Raw genomic sequence first — 25,329 nt, forward strand, 5'->3', positions numbered from 1 at the left:
TGGAAAACAGAAACATTGATCAGGGCATAGGAGGTCCACAAAGAAATTTCTCCCATGATTTGCAAGATGAAATTAGAGGAAGCCAGTTAAAGGTATTATGACACTTTTAATATGACTACTACTGAGCTAATTTTAAACTTTCATATTTAAAGATAAGAATTCTTAAGATTACAAAAATTTAACATTGTTTAAAGTATGATCCATGCGAACTGTCATGTTTCCGAACTAAAATAAATGGTAAGGATGGAACCTAACAAGTACTGAGCATTAAATTCCATACTTAAGAAAATTACAAATGATTCAGCCTTAGCTTAATTTTTAAGATGATGAAATCCTTTATGCAAGACCATCTTAACAGACTGTTTTTCTGAGACAACTTTTTCTTTATCAATTTTTTTTTTCTGCTGAAAATGACCCCTACATAATGAAACAGTAGGAGAAAACATATTAACAAAACATTTTATAACCACATTGCTCAAGTGTTGAGGAGAGAGATCTAGAAAGCAATGCATGTTGATTTACTTTCATCTTATAATTACCTCTTACACCACCGATTGTTAGTATCATGCAACTTCTCCCCAAATGAGCATACACTACCCCTATTTTGAACATAATTTCACAAATTTGCAGCCCTCTTGAAGCCTATTCATGAACTCCATTTTCAAAAGTGGTAACAATTTCCAGATTGACTCATTTTCTCACCCACATCCTGGAAATGCCGCTTTCTCACAACCTTCAACTTAGTTTATAAGCCAATCAGTGTTACCAGTTAAAAACTACCTACAACACTACTGAGCACAAAACCTATCTGGCTTGAAAACATTCTATGAAACATTTTGGGATGTTGCTTCCTACCTTTCAAGAATAAAAAAGGCATTTCAATACAAACAAATCGATATTAAAGTCTTTTTCCTTTGTGTAAAGAAATCGGAATGAACTGGGCATTAACATTTAAAAGCAAAGTAGTTCACTGCCAAAACTTTAAATCTCAAGAGTACAACAAGTTCCAAACACAGTGAGCATGTTGTTACTTCCGTATTCTTGGGAATGGTGAACCATTAGCCTGTCTATGGCTTGGAGTCTGTTTCCATGCTGGTTTCTTGAGCTTCTTCTACTTCGGAGAGCTTTTCATCATCTGTAGTTGAGAAAGAACCATAAAACTGCAGTCAAATTTCCTTAAGTTATATATTTAGCGAACACATGACAACATTTTTATCCTTTATTAGCTGATATATCTAAAAAGATGGCAAAATGGCAGTCTATGACTGCAATTGACCCACACGGTGTTTGGTTTTAAAAATGCTGTTTTGGCTGTTGGTGTTTATGAGCGTAATCAAAATGTAAAATTTATGTGATAGAGTACATTAAAAAAATTTTTTTAATGCTTATTCATTTTTGAGAGAGAGAGAGAAAGAGAGAGCATGAGCTAGGGAGTGGGAGAGAGAGGGAGACACAGAATCTGAAGCAGGCTCCAGGCTCCGAGCTGTCAGTACAGAGCCCGACGCGGGGCTCGAACCCACGAACTGTGAGATCATAACCTGAGCCGAAGTCGGACGCTTAACTGACTGAGCCACCCAGGCGCCACTAGAATACATTTTTTTTAAATGTATGTGAGAGAGGGGCACCTGGGTGGCTCAGTCAGTTAAGCATCTGCCTTCGCTCAGGTCATGATTGAACTGCTCTTGGGTTTGAGCCTCGCGTCAGGCTCTGTGTTGACAGCTTGGAGCCTGGAGCCTGGAGCCTGCTTCGGATTCTGTGTCTCCCCTTCTCTCTGCCCCTCCCATGCTCATGCTCTGTGTCTCAACAATGAATTAATGTTTAAAAAATGTAAAAAAAAAAGTTTAAAATGTATGTGAGAGAATACATTTTTTTAAAAATCTAGGTTTTAGGCTTTTCTTTTCTTTTTTTTTTTTAAATTTATTTCTTTATTTTGAGAGAGAGAGAGAAAGTGTGTGAGCAGAGGGAAGGGCAGAAAGAGAGAGGGAGAAAGAATCCCAAGCAGGTTCCCTCCCACTCTATCAGTGCAGAGCCTGACGCAGGGCTCAATCCAAAATCAAGAGTGGGATGCTCAACCAACTGAGCCACCCAGGTGCCCCTAGGCTTTTCTTGAAAATGATCAGGAAATCAGACAGCATAGAAATTTCCAATTTGCTATAATCAGTACAAAGAGCAAGTCTCCAGTTCCTCAAAGTACGTTCTATTCACTGACTATGCAAATGTGCTTATGTGCTAATTACTTCACCTCCTCACCATTGCCTGCCTGGGTCCTGAATTACTTCACAGCATTACTTTATAGCAATAAACTATAATAAACCAAGAAGAATTCCAAATCTATCACCTTTGAATTTCTCTTTATATGAAACACTGGTTATGTATTTAAATCATATATTGTTACATCTTCAGGCTTTTCTGCATATATACGGAAAGTTGAACTACATGAATGCCTTCTGGCATCATCCAGCTATACTCCTACTCTGAAACTGCAGGTATGCTCTGTCAAGAAGATGTATATTTTAGAGGGCACACCCCTGGATCACTTAAAAGTCCTTATAAACATTCATTCCGTTGGGGCACCTGGGTGGCTCAGTCGGTTAAGCGTCCGACTTCAGCTCAGGTCACGATCTCACTGAGGTCTGTGAGTTCGAGCACCACGTCGGGCTCTGTGCTGACAGCTCAGAGCCTGGAGCCTGCTTCCGGTTCTGTGTCTCCCTCTCTCTCTGCCCCTCCCCCGTTCATGCTCTGTCTCTCTATCTCAAAAATAAACACACAAAAAAAATAAATAAACATTCATTCCGTGACTTCTACTTACTTTCCAGCGTTTGCTGAAGTTCGTGGATGGTACTAAGTAGAACGTGAAACTGTTTCCGTCTCAGTTCCAGCTGTGTTCATGAGAAAAGAGTTAATGCACACCGATCTATGAACATACACATATCACAGAGGCTAAAATACGTGTGCAAATACCTTATCTTCCACACTTTCTTTAATATGTGAAAGATGCTCCAGTTCTTTTCCCAGAGACTCTAGTTCCCTGAAAATAATAAAACAGTGTTACATTTTGCTAATTGGGGAGACAGAATTCACAATTAATGCCTAAATTTTTAATTACTAAAGAGTATTTAAAAAAATTTTTTAAAGGATAAGAAGTTCTTAGACTCCATTATGAAACTTTGAAGCGAGGGATGATTTCTTAACTTCTAAATGTGCACTAATTTCATTAAAATCAAATTTCTAGATAATTTTTAAAATCTAAGAAGACACAGATAATAGGATATCATACCCCCAAGATTTGACAACTTTTAAGGTTTTGTCATTCTTATTTGACAAAATAAGTCTTTCTTCTTCTCTTTTTCTTGGTAAAAGAACTAAAACACTGCAGATTAACTTGAGATACTAGAACCTTATTGCCTGTCCTCTATCTCAGGCCTTTTATCTTCCTCTACTCCCCAGTCAGGCAATCACTGTATCATTCCAATCCATATCTTTATTTGTCCCTCTAAATTATATACAGTGTTAGTAGATAATAGGGGGAGGTTAACTTTATAAATGGTTACTATTCTGCAAGTATTACAGAAGATCAGGAATAATTTAAAATTCATTGTATGTCTTCTGTTTTTCTTTTCACTGATTGTGTTTTGAAATCTGAGCTTAAAAAGTGTAGAAGAGGCGCCTGGGTGGCTCAGTCAGTTAAACGTCCGATTTCAGCTCAGGTCATGATCCCACAGTCTGTGAGTTTGAGCCCCAAGTCAGGCTCTGTGCTGACAGCTCAGAGCCTGGAGCCTGCTTTGGATTCTGTGTCTCCCTCTCTCTCTGCCCGTCCCCTGCTCATGCTCTGTCTCTCTCTGTCTCAAAAATAAATAAAAGCATTTAAAAAAAATTTTTAAAGTGTATATCTAAAAAAAAGTATATATCTAATTTGTTTTACACTCCTCATTTAGTATTCTACTATATGAGTACACCATATTTTATTTATCCATTTTAGTGTGATGTATATTATATGAATTTATTTTTTTAAGTTTATTTATTTTTGAGAGTGAGAGGGACAGAGAATCCCAAGCAGACTCCACACTATCAGTGCAGAGCCAGATGTGGGGCTCGAACTCACAAACCACAAGATCATGACCTGAGCCGAAACCAAGAGTTGGATGCTGAACCAAATGAGCCACCCAGGTGCCCCTATATGCATTTATTTTAGACCTAGAGGCAGTTAGATTGGAGGAAGGAAAAAATTTAATCAAGCAGCATTAGAATATGTTTTTGGGAAGATGTGACCCCTCCTTCTGAAACATACTTTGTACTCCCATAAAAATGGAAAACATAGGCTAGTATGTGAACATTTATGTATAAAGATTAGCTCCTTTCAAAGTAAACTCTAAACTTACTTTAGTGTCTCATGTCTGTCTGGATGATGCTGGATCACTTTTGCCAAAGCATCATATTCTGAAAGATATAAAAATGTTTATCAAATTAAGGTTTTTTTGAACCTGGATATGAAAACAAAATGTATAACATGACAGATCTCTCCTAATCACTTTCTGAGTGCATAAAGAAATAAAAAAAACTTAAGGATGGAAAGAGTATTGCCAATGTCACTTGGTTGGCCTATAACTATAATCCATTATTTCAAAACTTTTTTATTCTTTTTTAATGTTTATTTGTTTTCGAGAGACAGAGAGAGAGAGAGAGAGAGCAGGAGAGCAGGGGAGGGGCAGAGAGAGAGGGAAACACAGAATTCAAAGCAGGCTCCAGGCTCTGAGCTATCAGCATTATCAGCATAGAGCCCTATGCAGGACTCAAACACACGAACTGTGAGATCATGACCTGAGTTGGAGTTGGACGTTTAATCAACTGAGCCACTCAGGTATCCCTATTTCAAAACAATTTTAAACAAGGACTTTTGCTCCCAATCTGTTTTTCCATTTACCTATCCCTAGGTAGGATATAAGAAGCCAGCAGAGTATAAGTGAACTTAAGCCACTATTGATCATTAAGCAGACTGATTCTGATGAGGATCTTACTACCTATTTGCCCAGCAGAGAAAAGATCAGCTAGGTAAATATATCCTATCATTAATTTTGGATCTTAACAAGGGCAAATTACACATCTTATTCTCATTCTAAAGGTAAAGATTTCACAAACTTAGAAATGATTTAAAATTCAGAACTGATAAAATTCCTTGTTTCTGTTCCACTGAGACTTTCAGGTTTCCTTGTTATTTCCTGTTGGCCTTTCTTATGAAATGATGAATGGCAGCATTCATTTAAAAGCCTCAGCTAATCCAGAAAAAGCACTGTAAAACATTTTAAAATTATTTTAGAATCAGTATTAATTATTAAATACATTGCTGTAAATTGGCCACTGAACTTGACCATATGCATTTTATTTTTTTTTTATTTTTTTAATTTTTATTTTTTTTTAAATTTTTTTATTTATTTTTGGGACAGAGAGAGACAGAGCATGAACGGGGGAGGGACAGAGAAAGAGGGAGACACAGAATCGGAAACAGGCTCCAGGCTCTGAGCCATCAGCCCAGAGCCCGACGCGGGGCTCGAACTCACGGACCGTGAGATCGTGACCTGGCTGAAGTCGGACGCTCAACCGACTGCGCCACCCAGGCGCCCCAACCATATGCATTTTAGAATGAATTCAAAAAACAATTTTTTTAAAATAAGGAATTAAGCATCTTAATTGGTTCATTAAAATGTAAAATTCATTGTTTTGAAAATCAGCATATTAATTCAATAAAAGTGTGACTTAAAAAGTTTTTTTAATGTTTATTTTTGAAAGAGAGAGAGAGTCGGGGAGGGGCAGAGAGAGAGGGAGACACAGAATCAGAAGCAGGCTCCAGGCTCTGAGCTGTCAGCAAAGAGCCCAACATGGGACTTGAACTCACAAGCTGTGAGATCATGACCTGAGCCAAAGTCACATGCTTAACTGACTGTGCCATCCAGATGCCCCAATAAAAGTGTGACTTTTATTTCTTTATTTAAAAAGAAAAAAATTTTTAATATTTATTTTTGAGACAGAGAGACAGAGACAGAGACAGAGACAGAGACAGAAATAGAGTACAAGCAGGGGAGGGGCAGAGAGAGACGGAGACAGAAAATCCGAAGCAGGCTCCAGGTTCTGAGCTGTCAGCACAGAGCACGACACAGGGTTCCAACTCACAAACTGTGAGATCATGACCTGAGGCAAAGCTGGATACTTAACTGACTGAGCCACCCAGATGCCCCAAAAGTGTGACTTCTAATAAAATTTTTTTAGATTACAAAGTAATACGTCATCAGTGAAAAAAAACAAAAACAAAAACAAAAAACCCTAAGTCATAAAACCCCACAGCCCCAAAATAATAACCGTTTACATTTTCTATTTCCTTCTAGTTTTTTGTATATAGGTTACAATTGTGATTATGCATTATATTTTTTATCTTTCTTTCTTTCCGTTTACATTATAGGAGAAGCAATGCCCCAGCCATTAAAAATTATTTTGGACTAGTTTTTATGGACTGCAATGAGGACAAACCCTGATTAAAAAACAAAAGAAATCAGGGCAAAACTAAACTTTACTCTTCCTCTTATTAGATATTTAGGCAGCTTGCAAATGTTTGCTTGCTTTGTACTTAATAAAAACTCACTGAGCTTAAATTCTTTTCTTTTATCTCGCAAGGAGTTCCGTGAAACAAATAACAAACAAAACCTGAGGTCTAGTGTATTTGTCTGAATTGCCTTTGCTGATTAACTGTAACATTTAGGCAAAGGGGTCTGAAGAGTAAAAAGAAAAAATGAATACTTAAGAAATATTTGGATAATCAATACCATCCAGCAAACAAACAAACAAAAAAAAAAAAAAAACAAAAAAATATTTTTTTTCCAGCACAGCCTTCCTTCTCCACTATTTTAAGGAATAACATAGCTTTAAAGAATTAAGTTTAGCTCCTAATTCTTTTTAATAATTCAGGTTGATTCTTACTGAAGATTGTACCACACAACATTAAAAACTGCATGAAAATAGTACTCAGTAATAAAGCATTTGCTCACTAAATTCCACAAAACCCTTACCTTGGCGATTTTTTCGTATTCGCTTTGCTTGAAGAATTTGCTTTTTGCACTCAGCAATTTTTTCATGTGCTCCTGCAATGCTACATTCTATATGAAAAGGTTTTTTTTAAAGACAGTTGTAACAACATGTATAATCTCCATCCATTTTTAATTTTAAAATGTGTTTTTTTTTTTAATTTTTTTTTTTGTTTTGTTTTATTTATTCTTGGGACAGAGAGAGACAGAGCATGAACTGGGGAGGGGCAGAGAGAGAGGGAGACACAGAATCGGAAGCAGGCTCCAGGCTCTGAGCCGTCAGCCCAGAGCCTGACGCAGGGCTCGAACTCACGGACTGCGAGATCGTGACCTGAGCTGAAGTCGGACACCCAACCGACTGAGCCACCCAGGCGCCCCTAAAATGTGTTTTTAAATTAAGTTCCATTGTTAATAAAATAGATGCTGGTGGTTTAAAAAACAGCTGTAACCCTAAGTATTGTATCATATCAGAATACATTTTTGTAGCTAACATTTACTATATTCTATTAACATTGTTATGATTTTACCACAAACCAAAGAAAAATGTTAGCAGATATTGTCTCCTTTGGGTCATAAAAATTAAAATTACATGGAAACATTAATTGCTTTAAGTTTCTTTACCTATTTCTTTGTAAATTTTTTCATAATTTTCCATTTCTCTGAGATTCATATCATATACCAGCAAAGTTTTCCCCATTGAAAATTCACATTGGGACAGCGTGCTCAGCATACGTTGGTACTGGCTGTATCTAGCGAAAAAGAAAAAACAGAATAAAGGTTTTTGTGAAATACCAAAGTTGAGCCATTATAGTACAGGCCAAGATTTGGTAATTAAATCCTATCAAGTTCTAAGAGAATCCTTTGCTTTATTTAAAATAATTTTTAAAAAATTAAAAAAATTATAAAATAATTTAAAATATCTTTCCCTTATGTTTTCTTTCTCCAGATGTGATGTACTTGAATTTATAAACTGCTTTAGTTACACGTGCAAAGATGAGACCACTGTTCTTATCACTATAAGCTAAATTCAAACAACTACTTGTTTGAATTTTGTTTAAAATACATTTTAAAATGTTTTCAGTAAGATGTTTTTTTATGCTCCCAATTTTATTTTCACAATTTTTTTCACTCTTTACAAAGATCTATGTGAAAAGTTAATTCAAATGAGGGAAATTTTTCTAATGCAAGAAAAATTATTAAATATGTATAAACCCTTGCAACAACTATCTATTAGCTTATTAAAAAAAGAGAAAATTGAGGTGCCTGGATGGCTCAGTTGGTAGCACAGGTGACTCGTGATCTTGGGGTCATGTGTTCAAGCCCCATGTTGGGCCTACAGCTTACTTTAAAAAAAAATAAAACAAAGACAATTTCATTTAGATATTTTGTCTAACTTACCTGCTAAAATTGACCAAATTAGTGAGCCAAAATTTAATTCTCCTTTCTTACCACCATACCTTCTGCACATTTTAATAAGCATAAAGCAGGCCTCTGAATAGAAAGAAAGACCAGAAAAATCTATAGCTGATTAACCCAAAATTGCCTCCACTGGACACTGAAGGTGAGTGAAAATCTGAAATATTGATAGGCTGTAGACAGGGTTTAAACTCTTATCAGCCCACTGGTGTAGAAACAAAAGTGAGATGAAATAAATACCCCTCTTCCTGGGACCCAGAGTTGCACCATTTAATGAAACTCTTCACTAGCAGATTGATTCTCCGATCATCTCCAGCGCCGTCTCCATCAATTAGGAGGCGCTTCCGTATGACTTCGTCTGGAGGAAAGAAGAACATGAATTAAAATGATGGTCTGACTCTTGTTGACTTTCAGAAACAAGTAACTGATACCACTATTTATGCATTCATCCAAAAGAAAACCACTGAGATGTGAGTGTACTTCACGCCTCTAAACTGTGTACTTAAAGGTGGTTAAGACGGCAACTTTTGTTATGTAGGTTTTACTGCAATTTACGTGTGTTATTTTTATGTCTCTGTCAAGACAGTTATTGTCTATTGTGTGCCAGGCAGTGTACTAAGGGGCCAGGTTACAGCCTGCGCTAATGGATCTGCTCTTGTTGGGTTGCTAAGCAGAAATCGTTTCCGGGGACCATCAAAGAAATAAGCCCAGAGTTCTTGGAGAGCTTTTTTTGGGAAAAACCTGTCCACACAGAGGGCTGAGGTGTTCCTATCTCTGACTAGTGTGAGGTAGAGGCAGAAGGTACAGAAAGAAAAGGTTTGAAAGAGGTAGTGGCAGACTGGGCAAAGAGAGGTGGGTCAGAGAAAAGAGAATGGGTTTATCAAAAAAAAAAAGTGTCATTTAGTCATTATGTCTGCAATGTTTCTTTCCCCATGAAGATTTTTTTTTTTTTTTTTTTAAAGCTAGGCTGTCTCACTTTTGCTCCAAGGAGAAGAAAAAAGGTAAAACAGAAGAGCAGGGCAGGTAATGACGAGGAGCTCTAAGTGGGGCTCTTGTTGGCCTGTCCGGCAGCCCGGAGCTAGTATTCTTGCTGGACAAAGTAATCCTGGATCGTGACAAGAGAAAGGCAGGTTGAAACCCAATGAAACATAAATTTTCATCTACCAGATTTGCGAAGATCAAAATACCCGATAAAAAGGGTTGGCAAGGATCCTGAGAAAGTGCACTTACATACACTGATGGAAGGTACAGTGGCACCCTCTTTGTGGGGCAAATGGGCGACAACAAACGGTGTTTAAAACATACCCGGGCACCTGGGTGGCTCAGTTGGTTAAGCGCCTGACTCGATTTCAGCTCAGGTCATGATATCACGGTACATGAGATTGAGCCCCACATCAGGCTCTGAGCTTACAGGGTAGAGCCTGCTTGGGATTCTCTCTCTCTCTCTCTCTCTCTCTCTCTCTCTCTCTCTCTGCCTGCCCCTCCCCCACTTGATCTCTTTCTCTCCCCACTTATCTCTCTTAAAATAAATAAATAAATGTTAAAAAAATAAAACAAAACTAAGTTGCACCTACCTTTTTGACCCCGTAACTCCAATTCTAGGAATTCATCCCATAGATAACATCCCATAGATAACTGTGCACCCACGCACAGAGATAAATGTAAAGGGATGTTCTTAGCGTTGCTCATAGTAGAAAGATTGCAAAGCTAAACATTTACCAGTAAGAGACTGGTTAAATTATGAAACGTTCATACAATGTATTATGCAGCCAAAAGAATAACGTGGATGTACATACTGATGCCCAAAAATCTCCTTTGATACATGAAGTGAAATGAAAACAAAACAGGTGAAGAGAAGCATACAGTTAGCTGTTATCTGTGTGGAAAAGGGGGAGGCTTTGTATATGTGCATATGTGTGCACATCGCACATGTATGTGTTTGTGCATTCAAAGAATATCTTTGGAAGGAACACAGGAAAGTGGTAATAGTGCTTTCTTCTGGTGAAACGGACTACAAAGATGAGAAAAAAAATTGAATTTTCTGTATTATTTTGCAGAATTGTGTTTGTTTTTCATCATGTGCATGCATTATTTTTTTTTAATAAATTTTAAAGTGTGAATAATTCCTGGAGAGCCTGCATGATGAATCAACAGCAAAATCTTTGAACAATAGTTCCTGTGTGTGGGCAGAAGTATTTGTGAGCGCAGGTGCAACGGAGATAAACTTTAGAAGGCAGGTGGCTGCAGTTTTTAAATCTATTCTGTGACAACATCAGATAAACACTTTTAGAATTGGGTTTTGTTCTCGGAGTCATGGCTTTGACAGGCAGCTCAAGTTATCGATTCATCAGGTATTTTAATGTTACACTTTAAAATACAAACTAATGCTTTCAGTTTTTGACCACCAACAATGTTATTTGAGGAGCCTCAGACAAAACAGTCCTTGAAGAGATTAAAATGCAGAAAATGAGTTGATTTTATTTTTTATTGCAAACATCCTCTAACTTTGTTAAAAGTTAAAGTAATTTCTACACTGGGCACTGGACACGGGAGCACCTGCTCCAGAGGGTGCATATTCTGATGTTTGATGCTGTTCCATTCCTTTCCTTTCTTTTGGTCAATTTGTTTTCTTTCTTTTCTTTTCTTTCCTTAAGTTTATTTATTTTGAGAGAGAGAGAGAGAGACAGAGAGACAGAAAGAGAGACAGCAAGCACATACCAGTTGGGGAGGGGCAGAGAGAGAGGGAAGAGAGAGAATCCCAAGCAGGCTCCGTGACGTCATCCAGGAGCCTTACGTGAGGCTCGACCCCACGAACTGTGAGATCATGACCTGAGCAGAAGTCAAGAGGCAGACACCTAACTGGCTGAGATACCCAGATGCCCCATCAATTTCTTGTTTTCTTATCTGTGCTCTTCCAACCCCCCCAACAAACCCCATCTTCCTCCCAGATACTGGGGCATCCTACTTTATTGAGGCCCAGGGATTTCAAATATAAATGCATTCAGGGAATAGGATATAGGAAAATTGGGGAATGAGTACCCACCCAAAGCGGGGAAACTATTACCACAGATGGCTTTTCAAGAGCTTTTTAAAGTTTGGTGACTAACTACAAATGTTTCAAGCACGTTTTGTGATCATTCCAGCTGCATATTTAAGATCTGGGTACCTTTATATATGCAATATATATATTATATACATAATATAATAATATATTATAATTATAAAATTATAAAATTTTACAATTATAAAAATTTCTGAAAAATGTTTTGAACACTGTACAGGCCAAATAAACTTGGGGCAAAGGTTCATGAGGTTCCTGTCTTATTCATGGCTTCCTCCTCAACCTCTCACACTGTGTCTTTACACTTCTGATGCTCAATAAATATTTTTTACATTGGCTTTGTGGTGCCTGCCCCAGACCACCTGCCCTCTGACGAGCTTTGTTTCAATAAGATACTAACAAGGATCAGCAGGCAACCATCTTTATTTTCAGGTCCAAAGCCGAGATTTCTCTTCTTGTACAAAAGACAAGAATTCTCGATCAATGAGCAGATGTGTTCACACGGTACCAGGAATTCTAAGGATGTGAGATAAAGAACTGAGCTCTTTTGCTCTAGGTGGAGACATAACATGCATATGAACACAAATACAGAGGAGGCTGGGAATGTTAAATAAGTGCCGAAGACCCATAATAGAGGAGATTAGGAGGACAGCTCCCTTTGGCTTGGGGGGAGTTAGGGGAAGTGGAATTTGGGCTGCTCTCTTCATACTTAAAAATTACCAACCAAGAAAGCTAAGAGGTATTTTAACAATATCTACCTAAACTTCAAATGACATATGCCTTTGGCCCAAGGATCCTAGATAAACTTGCACATATGCAGTATGACATATGCCCATCAACAGGGGACTAGATAAACTTTGGAATAAGGATATGATGGAATACTATGAAGCCAAAGAAAAACAAAGAATGAGGAAATGTCTATGTACTAATACACAGAGCTCAGTTAAGATAACTTGATAAAGAGCAAAGTGAGGCAGTATGTATGGCATGTTTCCTTTCACATATAAATGGGGGGAAACGTATCCATACAGATACCCTAGAATGATATATAAGAAACTAATAGAAGGGGGGCGCCTGGGTGGCTCGGTCGGTTAAGCATCCGACTTCGGCTCAGGTCATGATCTCACGGTCCGTGAGTTCGAGCCCCACGTCGGGCTCTGTGCTGACAGCTCAGAGCCTGGAGCCTGTTTCAGATTCTGTGTCTCCCTCTCTTTCTGCCCCTCCCCTGTTCATGCTCTGTCTCTCTCTGTCTCAAAAATAAATAAACGTTAAAAAAAAAAAAAAGAAACTAATAGAAGGGGTTACCAAGGGAGAGGGGCAGGGTACGTGGGATAGAGAACAGGCTGGAAGACGGGGAAATATCTTTCTATATTATTTGACTTTTGAGCCATATGAGCCCTCAAAATCTGTTAGCTGCTGTTTGAAAAAGAAAGCTATGATTATGGTGATGGTATCACAGCTGTTTGCATATGTCCAGATGCAGTGAATTGTACACATAAAATATGCAGTTCTTTGTACAAAATTATACCTCAATAAAGCTGTTGGAAAACAGAAACAAAAACAAAGGGGGCGCCTGGCTGGCTCAGTCTCTGGGTCGTGAGTTCAAGCCCCATGTTGGGTGTAGGTATTACTTAAAAAAATAAAATCTTTAAATAAACAAATAAACGAATTTTTAAAAAGGAAAAAAAAAAGAAAAAAAAAGAAAAAAGAAAGCAAGCTAAAGTCCTTTCCCTGCCCCCACCACAGGCAGGGAGAAACCTGTGAGCTCCAGCAGAGGTGGGGAATCAGAGACTGGATGTAAAATGTGTACACGTGAGAACATCAGGGAGGCTGCACAAATCTTGGGACCCAAGGACAGAAAGGCAGTTAGAGGTCAGAATGTGGGCGTCTCCACCAGTGAATGCCAAACCAGCAGACTTGGACCTTGCTGGTGGGCACCTGGGAACTGCTAAAGATTCAGGAGCAGGACTTTCTAGGAAGATTAAGCTGAGGACAATGTACAAAATGGACTGCATCTGGGAAAAACCCAAAGGCAGGGAAGCTATTAGGAGGCTACCAAGGCACAGGCAGTTGGAGGTAAAATGGCATGAAAATTAGAGATTAGAATCACAGGTCCTGGGGCTCCTGGGTGGCTCAGTTGGTTAAGCAGCTGACTTCAGCTCAGATTATGACCTCATAGTTGGTGAGTTCAAGCCCTGTATGGGGCTCTCTGCTGTCAGTGTGGAGCCTGCTTGGGAACCTCTGTCTGTCTGTCTCTCTCAAAATGCCAAGGTGGCCTGAGTAGGAGTATGGTCAGACCAATTCTGGTACCACTGGGGACTCCCTGTCAAGGCAGTTCCGGGCCCTTCTCCCAATTCAGTCTCTTCCTTCAAAGCCAAACCCCTGGGCCAAAGTCAAAAACTGGGACCAAACATACAGTGTTTGCTTTGTGTGTGTGGCACCAAATTTCAACTTCATCGATAAAATGGGAATAAAACTTCTTCTGTAAAATGGGAATAGCATCTCCACTGTGAAGGAATGCTGCTGTGAAACTTCACAGAAATGAAATTACACAAAGGAGCACATGCCTTTTCATGGTGGGAAAGCAAGAAAAAGAGAAAAAGAAAGTTACTTATATGTTTACTTTTTTTTAATGCTCACTTATTTTTCATTTTTTTTTACTTTAGAGAGAGAGAGATTGAGTGGAGGAGAGGGGCAGAGGGAGACAAAGAGAACGAGAGAGAGAAAGAGAGAGAGAGAGAGATTGCGAGCATGGGAAAGGGGCAGAGAGAGAGAGAGAGAGAGAGAGAGAGAGAGAGAATCTTAAGCAGGCTTCATGCTCAGCATAGAGCCTGACACAGAGCTTGTTCCCACGACCCTGGGATCATGACCTGAACCAAAATCAAGAGCTGGAAGCTTAAACGACTGAACCACCCAGGCATCCCATATGTTAAATTTTTTTAAACATTTTATTTTTAAGCAATCTCTATAGGCAATGTGGGGCTCAAACTCAGCCCTGAGATCAAGAGTCACTTGCTCTACTGACTGACCCAGCCAGGTGTCCCTGCTTATGTTAAATTTAATCCACAACTTGTACCATCCTAAAAATCTTGAAAAGTGAGTAAACATCGTGGAAGGTATATCTGTAGATACATCTATACAACTACACAGGTATATATTAGGCACTTACGCATACAGAGTTTTAACCGGTTAGGATTTCTCCCAAATTTGCTTCTATCTCAAGCTTCATATTGCAAGGTCACAGTATTTCTAGCGTAAACTGCATAGACAGTTGTTGCCTAGAAAATTCTCTGGGGATAAAAATTCCTGAAATAACGTAAATAATATAGAGCACAGCTCCAACAGCAATAAAATAAAAGGGTACGGTGTCAGTTTAAAAACAGCTTTTTCTTTTTAATTTTTTTTTTTTCAACGTTTTTTATTTATTTTTGGGACAGAGAGAGACAGAGCATGAACGGGGGAGGGGCAGAGAGAGAGGGAGACACAGAATCGGAAACAGGCTCCAGGCTCCGAGCCATCAGCCCAGAGCCTGACACGGGGCTCGAACTCACGGACCGCGAGATTGTGACCTGGCTGAAGTCGGACGCTTAACCGACTGCGCCACCCAGGCGCCCCAGCTTTTTCTTTTTAAATATAAAGATGGGCTGCTGATGGTTCCCAACACAAATGGCATGAGCATTGTTATTTTTAATGATGCCTCATCAATTAGCGCTAGACTGAACACACCTAAAATATGCTTTGTTTACTACATACATTGACTTCAAAAATTATCATCATGCTCGAAACTATTAAGTAACTTAAATGCTAATATTAATAATTTGGACAGGCCTTGGCCCACCCTATAAAAACAGTAGGCATGGCTTAGAAAACTATTTTAACGATGCTATCAATATTATTCCTTAGTTGTCATGATTGCTTTCTTTACTGACTATGAGGACCAGTGCCATCTGGAAAGAGCTTCTAACCCCAAATACCTAACATTTGTCCTGAGATGGTGGTTTTCTGCCTGACTTTAGGATTATAGGAAGATTTCCTACTGGATTCAGTTATATGTTGTGCCACAATTATACCCACAGTCTGACATTCAAAATCACTTTAAAATCAGTTATGACACATGTATGCCGACAAGCAAATATTTACTCGCAAAATTGGGATGCATTTTGGACCCCTTTCTGTCTTATATACTGACCTATTTACTACCTAGAAGAAATATGTAATCACTTAAAACACCAAATAATCCTCAAAAAGCCCTTGCAAGGGGTTAGATTTTTAATACCCCATTTTCTATAAACAGAGAGGCAGGAAGAAATGACTGCTTTACAGTCACGAGACCAACTCCCCTCCTCCAAGCCTCGGGTCAGTTGACACGGCCATTTTAGCTGTGCTCTCATTTTATCCCGGAAAGGACAATCTCTCATAGACCCAGACTAACATTCTTTTCAAAATTCATCATTGTTATTAAAACCCTGATTACAAAACAAGGTTTCATAACACCTTGGGGCAAATATTCAAAATAGGAAAAGGAAAACAATGGAAGATAATAGGAAAATTGAAGGTAATCGTGGGCCAACTTTCAAAACACTTCTTTAGGGACAGGTCAAGGCTTCACAACCAGTGTCAAGGGCCTCACGGTGAATGTAACTTCCTCCTAGGGCTAAGCTACTCTCAAGTGTGCCTCCCTAAACTGCTAGACCTTATAGCAACCTATAAGATTGCTTAAAAGCAACCTCACCTGCTTTTAGGAAATAGCAATTCTGTGACCTCCCAATGAAGATTAGCATTTCCTTTCTAATGGCAAAGAATTCTGTTAGCACAGAAATGCACCACTGAATTTTTCTTGGTGTTCCAAACCAAGAAACTGGTGGATCCAAACTGAAAACCAGAGGGATAAATTTTATTTAACACTTTGAGACAAAATGAACTTGAAACAGCGGGCTACTACAGCAATGTAGCAATATGTATCAAAATTAAAATACGTATATTCTTTGACCTGACTTCTAGAAATTATTCCCACAGGTGTGTGAAGACATCTATACAAGTATCTCTATTAGACACTACTTGTAAGAGAAAACAACTGGAAATAATTAAGTGCTTGGCAGAGAATTAATTTTAAAAATATAGCAGAATACTACACAATTGATACAAAATAATGAGGTAGAAAGAGCTCCAAGATGTAGTAGAAAGAGTTCTAAGATGTAACAATTATAGAAGTATATAGCACAGGTGTGCCTGGTGGCTCAGTTGGTTAAGCATCCAACTCTTGTTCTCAGGGTCATGAGTTCAAGCCCTGTGTTCAGCTCCACACTGGGCATAGAGCCTACTTGGAAAAAAAAAAAGTGTAACACAGGAGAGTTTGTAAATGTTTGCATAAAATTTTAAAGTATACATACATAGTGGCCTACGACTAACATATATATAATGTTTGCAATATGCTATGTGTTTTTCACATATAAACACGTTGAATCTGCGCGATAGCCCTATAAAGTAGATATTACTACCCCTATTTTAACCGTGAAGGAACTGAAAGTTGCTCAGATTAAATGTCACCGGAAATAAGGAGTAGAGCTGAGACCCAAACTCAGAAGTTTGGCACTAGAGAAAGTGCTTTTTACCCTTTACAGGCACTTAAAAATCATTCTGAAAAGGTGCACGCACACACACAAAAACAGTTTCTAATAATTACCTCTGGGAAGAGGGATTAGCCACGGAAGGTGAAGTAGGGGGAGGGTTTTCACTTGTCACTTGATGCTTTTTTCTCGAATTGTCAGACATGCACTACTTTTCTTTTTAAAAATACCAACAGTGGTTATCTGGAGAGTGAGTTTATTGGTCATTTTGAGGTATTTTTCTTCATTTCTTCTGCATTAAAAATTCTATTCTATGTCCTTTAATAAATCTATCATGTGTTAACAAGAAAAAAGGAAACTTTTGACCAATAACAAAAGGAAACCAAAGGAAAAAAGGAAACTTTTGACGAATAACAAAAGAAACTAGGGCCGTGCAAAACCAGTGTGCACGCAGACTGCTGTTAGATTTATCACTGGATCACCCCTGCTTATGGGTTATTAGGCTGAATTATGTGTGTCTCATTGTTTTAGATTACTTATGGTAAAATAATACGTAGCCCCTCCTTTCAAGAAGCTTAAAATCACTAAAACAATTTTGAAGGCCAACAATATCAAGAAGTCACAAAAAGGCAGTGGAAAGAACAGTAAATATGACGGTTTGCTTTTTCCATGTAAATATTGATCTCTTGTGAGATACTTAGAGCTAGTCTAAATACATTGCTGATGCCAAAGTAAATTACTTAAACCAAAATTAAATTTAAAAAAATTTTAATAAAGCAAAAATAATAGTGTTGAGGTCCTTTGTTTATCTCTAGATTTACTGAGACGTTTAGAGAAAGGTGCTAATAAAGTCAAGATTGAAACTCCAATCTTGCTTTGAGAAACCATGTTATCTTAGCTAAAGAAACATTATTTTATAGTTGCACTGTTAAGCCCTGTGCTGGGATCACAGCTGAAGGAACAAAGTGGCCAAACTCGCCAACAAACAGTCAACAAACAGTGACCACGAATGGAGTCATTGATCTGCAATTGAAATAGGAATAATAGCAGCGGGCACTTGTACAGCATTTATAAGATCCTATTTGATGACCATACATTCTTGTTTGTTCCTTTCACTCTGAAAAGTATCCTAGTTTGGACCATAAATTTGTCCTTCAATTTCGAAGTGCTTTACGTGTATTATCACGCCTCACTCTTGAAGACACCCTATAAAGTGTGTATTACTATCTTCTTTTTACCCAGGAGTAGTGTTGCCTCTGCAGTCACAGGAAAATATACACAATCACATTATTAGAAAGTGACAGTACAGCTGCACACTGTTCTGCATATTGTTCACAGGCATGTTAAAAACCATTATTTCGGGGCGCCTGGGTGGCTCAGTCGGTTAAGCGTCCAACTTCAGCTCAGGTCACGATCTCGCGGTCCGTGAGTTCGAGCCCACGTCGGGCTCTGTGCTGATAGCTCAGAGCCTGGAGCCTGTTTCAGATTCTGTGTCTCCCTCTCTCTCTGACCCTCCCCCATTCATGCTCTGTCTTTCTCTGTCTCAAAAATAAATAAACTTTAAAAAAATTTTTTTAAAACCATTATTTCAAGTTGTAAAAAGCATGTATTCAAGCATTATACTTTCTAATTAAAAAAACAAAGACATATATACAGTAGAATACCACTCAGCCATAAAAAAGGAAATCTTGTCACTTACAAAAACATGGATAGACCCTGAGGGCATTATGCTAAATGAAACAAGTCAGACCGAGAAAGACAAATACTATACGATTTCACTTACATGTGGCACCTAAAACACAACTGAAAAAACAATAAAAAACAAACAAACCCATACAGAGAAGAGATTAGTGGTTATCAGAGGGAATGGGTTATTGCAGGATAGGTGAAATGAGGGAAGGGGGTCAATTGTATGGTGATGAATGGTAACTAGGTTTATCAAGGCAATCACTTTGTAGTGCATTCAAATACCAAACGATGTTGTACATCTGAAACTAATATTATGTAGTCAATTCATCTCAATTAAAAACACTACCATCAAAACAAAAAAGCTCTATTTTATGGAACATAGAGCCATAGCCCGGCTCCCTGCCACCCCTTTCCCATCTCCCATTTGTGCTTTGGCACATAGATATATATACCTAATGTTCTCTGTACTGTAAGAAGTGCTTTTAAAATGATTCTATCAGGGTACTAACACTGTTTAACACCCTTTAAATTCACACACACAAAATACAAACTGTGAATATAGTTTAAATTAACAGTGACACCATTTAAACTATTTTTGCAGTTCGCCAAAATACTGGGTAGCAACAGGGGGAGGAAAGAAAATGGCTTTGCCAAGAACTAGCTATGTGACAGTAAGTCACTAACTTCCCGGGACCTCTATTTTTCCATCAATAAAATGGTAGTGTTGGTGATGATATCTATAGTTCAGTGTCCATAGATAACAAATACACGGTCTCTCCACTTCCCTCTGAGGAGGGCACTTTCTCAAAGTAACCAGTGTCCTTGTACAGGGGACAGGGAATAAAGAGCTTCTTCTCCAAGAGTTCCCAGTCCAACTGGATAGGCAAATCCGTATGTGAGGATTACATGAGGGCACGGCACCTTGCCAGGCACCGCAAATCTGTAAGAGGGCATTAGCTGTCCTTTAGGCTCCAGAGACATAATTTTTCAGGATGACTGAGCTATCCAGGTCACTCCTCCATCTTCTTTACTGCCATCATCCTAATCCAAAATCACCTCGACTCTTGGAATACTTCTTGTTGGCCTCCCTGCTTTGATTCTTACCATCCTAGAATTCATTCTATACACAGGAGCCCCGAATGATCCAAAAGAAGTGTGGGAGGGGTGCCTGGGTGGCTTAGTCAGTTGGGTATCGACTCTTGATTTCGGCTCAGGTCAATGATCTCATGGTTCCTGAGATTGAGCCCTGCATTAGGCTCTGTGCTGACAGCGCAGAGCCTAATTGGGATTCTCTCTCCCTCTCTCTCAGAATAAATAAATGTAACAACAACAACAAAAAAGAAGTATGGGATCACTAATTTTTCTGCTTAAAATCATCCAATCATATCTAAGTATCAACAGAAGACAATCCAATCTCCAAGGCTCTTAGCGAGCTCCTGTTTACTTCTCTGACCTCCTTTTCTAGCATATCCCTCCTGGCCCACCTGGATACTAGCCCTTATCTTACTCCTTAACCTTATTCCTTATCTTCTCTAAAGGGCACAGAGCTTATTTTCGCCTCAGGCCTTTGCGCTAGTTGTAGCCTGTCTTGTATACTTTCCTGGGCTCTTCACAGGGTTGACCCCTTCAGGCCTTACTCTAAAGGTTACTTTTCAGAGAGATCATACCTGACTGTTGGCAGCCCTCCCCCATTATTCTTTCATATTCCATCCGGTTCTTTGTCAGAAGTTATTTCAGAACTTCGTTATGTTCTTTCTCAGAAATGATCTTACTTATTCGATTTTTATGCTATTGCTTCTGTGCCTCAAGCAGAAGCCAGGTCTTCCTTGGTAGTTTACTGCTATAGACAGCACCCCGAATTGGGACTAGAAGGTATGTTGACCTATCATACCCACTCCTCACTTCTGCTTGATTTTTGCCAAAAGCCCATTTGAGGAAAACCATGTTTACAGTATCTATAGTTCAGTGTCCTTATTGCCTGAAAAAGTTATATTTCATCCTTTCTTCTATGATCTAAGTATTCTTAAAACAAATTAGCAAAAAAAAACAACACACACAAAAAAACACAAAAAACCCTCCAAAAAAACAAAAGCAAAAAAACACCTTGGTCTGAATTAAGGCAGACCAGTAGAAGTATTCACCTAAACCACACAGCCTATTGGCTTTTGGATGCCTTTCTAAATTGTGAGTTAGCCTTCTTTGACCTAGTCAGGGATGTGCTAAGTAACAGCCCTATGATCATCAGTGCCGATAAAAGGTTACAGATAGGATACTGCCTTGTCTTTATGGAGACTCTACAGATCAACTTTTTCTCTAGTGTTTAAATCACAAAGAACTGCTTATCCTGTGTATCTAATGTTGCCTTCTCTCATGTACACGAGATCACACAGTGATCTCACAGTGATCACACAGTGGACCAGGTTCTGCCTCTTGCTATGAACTAGTAGAGAGTCACTTCCAGCTGTCTTAATTAATGTACCAGATTTTACCTCTTGCATTTTGAAGATCGTACACTTCTAATTCCTCTAGTCTTCCTTACTTTCAGTGCTCTGTTTTGCCATTTTCTCATCCATTTTTCATGTTTTCATATTATGAACTGCCTTAAATATTTTCTACAATGTATCATTTAAGTAAATTAAGTACTGAGGGCTACAACAGCAACAGGCATAAAATAATATGGTTAACAGGTGAAAGATCAACTGGTTCTAAAAAGAGAAGAGGTGAATATTTGAGGTGGGTCTTGAAGAATAAATGACAGTTACCAGGCTGGAAAGGGCAATCTGTGCAAATACAGAGATAAAGAAGACACAGCCCTCATCAAAGGAAAATGGAGAAGACACGAGAAAACCAATTCTTACATTTAATAGTACTTGCTGAACATTTCTATATGTTGGACTCAGTGCAAAGCACTTTACATCTCTTATTGCATTTAAACCTCTAAACAACCCTTATGAGGTAGATTTTATTATTATCCCCATTTATAAAGAATAAAACTGAGGCCCAAAGAGGTGGCCTACACAAGGTCAGACAGCTTTTAAGTGACGAAGTAGGGATTCCTGTGGCCTCTAAGGATATGTGGGGGGTGGGGCATTTGACTGAAGTTACTACTGTTTCTAGAACTCACCTTCCCTTCCCATCTTCCATGTTGACCCTACCTCAATAAATAGAGAAGTAGTACATTTAGCACATACTCACTCAAATCAGCAGCCTGGATTAATACTCAGTTCTTCCCCTTACATCCACTCAATCAGTCCTGGCATTCTATCTTATTCTACTTCTCTGTATTGTCTGAGCTCCTGTTATCTCTTACTAGGACTAGTGTAGCAGTAGCTGAGAGACTGGATGCACAGTAGTGAGGGACAAAAACTCTGCAGTCAGACTGCCTGGCTCTGAGCTCAGGCTCTATAACTTACTAACTGTGCAAACTTGGGCAAGTTACTTAACCTCCTTGTGTCCCAGTTTCATCTGTAAAGTGGAGTTAATGATTAGAACACTCCTTGACGCGTGATGAATACTATACAAATGTTAGAACCTAACTCCTCGCTTCCCCTCATCATTCTTCACATAGTAGAGTGGGGTGGTGGCTTTTTTTTTTTTTTTTAATGCAAATCTGATCATACCACACCAATGTTAAATTGTTTCCCATTGCCCTTAGAAATCTCTGGCTATGACTTTTTTTTTTTAATTTTTAGTATTCATTTTTGAGAAATAGAGAGGGCGTGAGCAGGCGAGGGGCAGAGAGAGAGAGGGAGACACAGAATCTGAAGCAGGCTCCAGGCGCTGAGCTGTCCGCACAGAGCCCAACTCGGGGCTCAAACTCACAATCTGTGACATCATGACCTGAGCCGAGGTTGGAAGCTCAACAGACTGAGCCACCCAGGGGCACCGCAACTTTGTAAATTCTAGCCAGCATTGGTCATCTTTGAGTTCTTCCAACACTTTGGGGCTTTTGCATAGCTGGTTCCCACCTGGAACACGAGTCCAACCACAACTATTTATTTTTCAAAAATGTGACTAAGGTGGCTTCTCGAGTTCAAGCCCCACATCGGGTGCACTGCTTGTCAGCCCGTTGGCACAGAGCCTGATTAGGATCCTCTGTCCCCCCTCTCTCTACCCCTCCCCAGCTTGCACTCTCTCAAAAATAAATAAATATTTTTGGGGCGCCTGGGTGGCACAGTCGGTTAAGCGTCTGACTTCAGCCAGGTCACGATCTCGCAGTCCGTGAGTTCGAGCCCTGCGTCAGGCTCTGGGCTGATGGCTCGGAGCCTGGAGCCTGTTTCTGATTCTGTGTCTCCCTCTCTCTCTGCCCCTCCCCCGTTCATGCTCTGTCTCTCTCTCTCCCAAAAATAAATAAAAAACGTTGAAAAAAAAATTTTTAAAAAATTAAAAAAAATAAATATTTTAAAAATGGGATTAAAAGTAACTGTCTCACGGAGGCTAATCTTCGAGAATGGATAAGCCATCTCTGCTACATGCTGCTATAGTTCCCAACCTTGTACTTCCCCTGTGGAAACATGTGCCACCCTTAAAACTAATTATCCAAGGGTCTTTCCACCAGAGTGCAACCTGAGAGGGGGAAGCAGTCTTGCCTGTTGGTTCTGGACTGTAATTCCAAGGCCTAGCCCAGATGGGGTAAATAAAACTGGAATGAAGCAAAGATAAAATTTCCCATGAAGCTCCTGGACCTGTAAGTAAGCCTCCCACTTCACTACTTACTGCAAATGCCCGCTTATTACTCTTCTTCCCATTGCTGGCCCTTTCATGTGGGGATCCTGTGGACCCCCAACTTTTCACGAGTGGCCTGTCCACAGGCATCTACCCTTACTGGTCACCGTCTCTGCAGATACATCCAGCAGCCCTAGACATTCCCTTCCCACATGGTAAAGGACTTCCTTCGTCCTTAGGTTCTCCCTCCAGCGGCCCATCAGGCCTGTCCACCTTCCCCAAGGTGGCCCTCTTGTTTTATTTCTGTTCAGTCCACAGACCATCCTCTGGGTCTCTCCTCACCAGAGCCCACTTTCCCTAAACTGTCCTCACAACTTTGCACAAACCCAGCCTCTGCCTGCCGACCCTCCCCCCATTCCTGCCCACAGACCACCGTACCCAACACATAAACACACACAAACACATCTTTTATTGTCTTGATCTACCCTATCCCCGCACTGGCTCCTCCTAAATCCCCCAAGCCCACTCTTAGATTGTCCTCCGCATACTCTGTCGACATCTATCCTTTTTAGATAATTGTCCCTAGTTGCAATCCAGGGCTAGTTCTCGGGCATCGCTGCCATCCGCCCCACTCTCTGCCCCCCCCCCCCCCCCCGCCACCTGTCCAGAAGACCCCTGCAGGTGTCACCCTCTGTACGCTGACACCCCTAGAACCGCCCTGGAACGTGTCTCTTTGTCCGAGCTTGGCCCGAAACCGCGTGTCCTCACTCTCCAGCCCCTCCGAGGCCCTCCGGACCCCGGACGGCAGGGTCTCCACCATTCCCTCCCCTTCGCCACTGCTCGGACCCCATATTCGCACCAAGCGCTCCCTCACCACATCCGCCGACCGCCTGTACCCCTTCCTGGTACCACCCGCCCACGCACCCTGCCACCGTTCCCGGCCGCCACCCCCCCCTCCCCAACGTGTGCTCCCAGCCCCGCGACCATCCTCCCAGCACACCGTCCCCCAGGCCCGGGGCGGACTCCGGCCGGGAGTCCCAGGGGCAGCAGGGGCCCGGGGAGAGGCCCGAAGGACTTGGGGGGGTGGGTGGGGAAGCGGCCGGGAAAGGCCGGCTCTCCGAGGGGGTCTGATCGCGGAGGCCGAGGGGCTCCCGGAAGAGGCCGGGGGGCTCGGGGAAGGCCGGGGAGGCCGAGGGGCTCGGCGCAGAGGGCCGGGGTGGCGGCGAGCGGGCCTCACCGTCAGTCACGGCTCCCATGGCGTGCGCGGCGGCGGCGGCGGCGCAAGCTGAGGCGGCGGTTGGCGGCGGCGGAGGTCAAACTCCCACAATGCAGCCGGGTAAACAGCCATGGAGGAGGAGGCGGCGGCGCCCGCGGCCGCCCGCTCCGACGCCTGAGCCGCGCCGCGCCGCCGCCGCCGCCGCCGCGGGACCCGCGCTCCCCGCGCCCCCCGCACTGCCCGGGGGCGGCCGCGGCCGGCGCGTGTGGGGGGCGAGGCCGGCGGGCGGCGGCGGCCCCGGCTACAGCCCCGGCCCCCGCCGCCCCCCCCCCCCCCTGCCGCCCCCGCCCGGCCCACGCCCAGAGGCCGCCCCGGAGGCCGCCGCCAGCCGCCAGGTGAGCTCGCTCGGCCGCCCGCCGGGGGCTTCGGGGGCTGCGGGCCACCCGGCTCCGGGTCCCCGCGCCTTCCCGGGGAAGGGGACCGCCGCCCCCCCCCCTTCCCCGCCGCCGCATCCCGGCTGCCGCAGCTGGGGGTGGGCTCGCTCCGCCGTGGGGCGGGGAGGGTGGCGGGGACGCCCGGACCCGACTGGCCCGGGAGGCGCAGGACTAGGGGCGCCGCGGGGGTACGGCGCGATGGTCCCCGCGA

The 25,329-nt window shown here is 41.3% G+C and overlaps 2 protein-coding genes across 6 annotated transcripts in view; one reads left to right on the top strand and one right to left on the bottom strand.

Annotated features, from left to right (window-relative positions):
- Nucleotides 1–86: 86 nt before the first annotated feature.
- On the bottom strand, nucleotides 87–24,820 carry THOC7 (THO complex subunit 7). 2 transcript variants are annotated; one of them, XM_078442860.2, is made up of 8 exons: nucleotides 24,706–24,820; nucleotides 8,727–8,844; nucleotides 7,692–7,819; nucleotides 7,056–7,142; nucleotides 4,380–4,437; nucleotides 2,962–3,028; nucleotides 2,810–2,879; nucleotides 87–1,135 (listed from the first exon to the last, which is right to left on the bottom strand). In XM_078442860.2, the coding sequence occupies exons 1-8, from the start codon at nucleotides 24,722–24,724 to the stop codon at nucleotides 1,068–1,070; spliced, it is 615 nt and encodes a 204-aa protein (XP_078298986.1). In that variant the 5' UTR covers nucleotides 24,725–24,820; the 3' UTR covers nucleotides 87–1,067. The 2 variants fall into 2 exon arrangements, with proteins under 2 accessions (XP_078298986.1, XP_078298987.1); XM_078442861.2 differs by lacking the exon at nucleotides 7,056–7,142.
- The window catches only part of LOC145715289 (uncharacterized), a 48,289-nt gene continuing 47,682 nt past the window's right edge, over nucleotides 24,723–25,329 (top strand). For all 4 annotated transcript variants that reach the window (XM_081794963.1, XM_081794966.1, XM_081794964.1 and 1 more), the window contains exon 1: nucleotides 24,723–25,079. In XM_081794963.1, coding sequence (XP_081651089.1) covers nucleotides 24,723–25,079 — 357 coding nt within the window. The remainder of the gene's footprint in view (nucleotides 25,080–25,329) is intronic.

Source organism: Panthera onca, chromosome A2 (genome assembly GCF_046562875.1).
Source record: "Panthera onca isolate mPanOnc1 chromosome A2, mPanOnc1 haplotype 2, whole genome shotgun sequence".
Lineage (NCBI taxonomy): Eukaryota > Metazoa > Chordata > Mammalia > Carnivora > Felidae > Panthera > Panthera onca.

Bases quoted from the DNA above. Each gene is read 5' to 3' on its own strand.
- THOC7 (XM_078442860.2), bottom strand. The intron at 3,029-4,379 runs GTAAGTTTAGAG...TATTATTTTCAG, and splicing joins GACAGACATGAGACACTAAA to GGAACTAGAGTCTCTGGGAA. The intron at 1,136-2,809 runs GTAAGTAGAAGT...TCTCAACTACAG, and splicing joins ACTTCAGCAAACGCTGGAAA to ATGATGAAAAGCTCTCCGAA.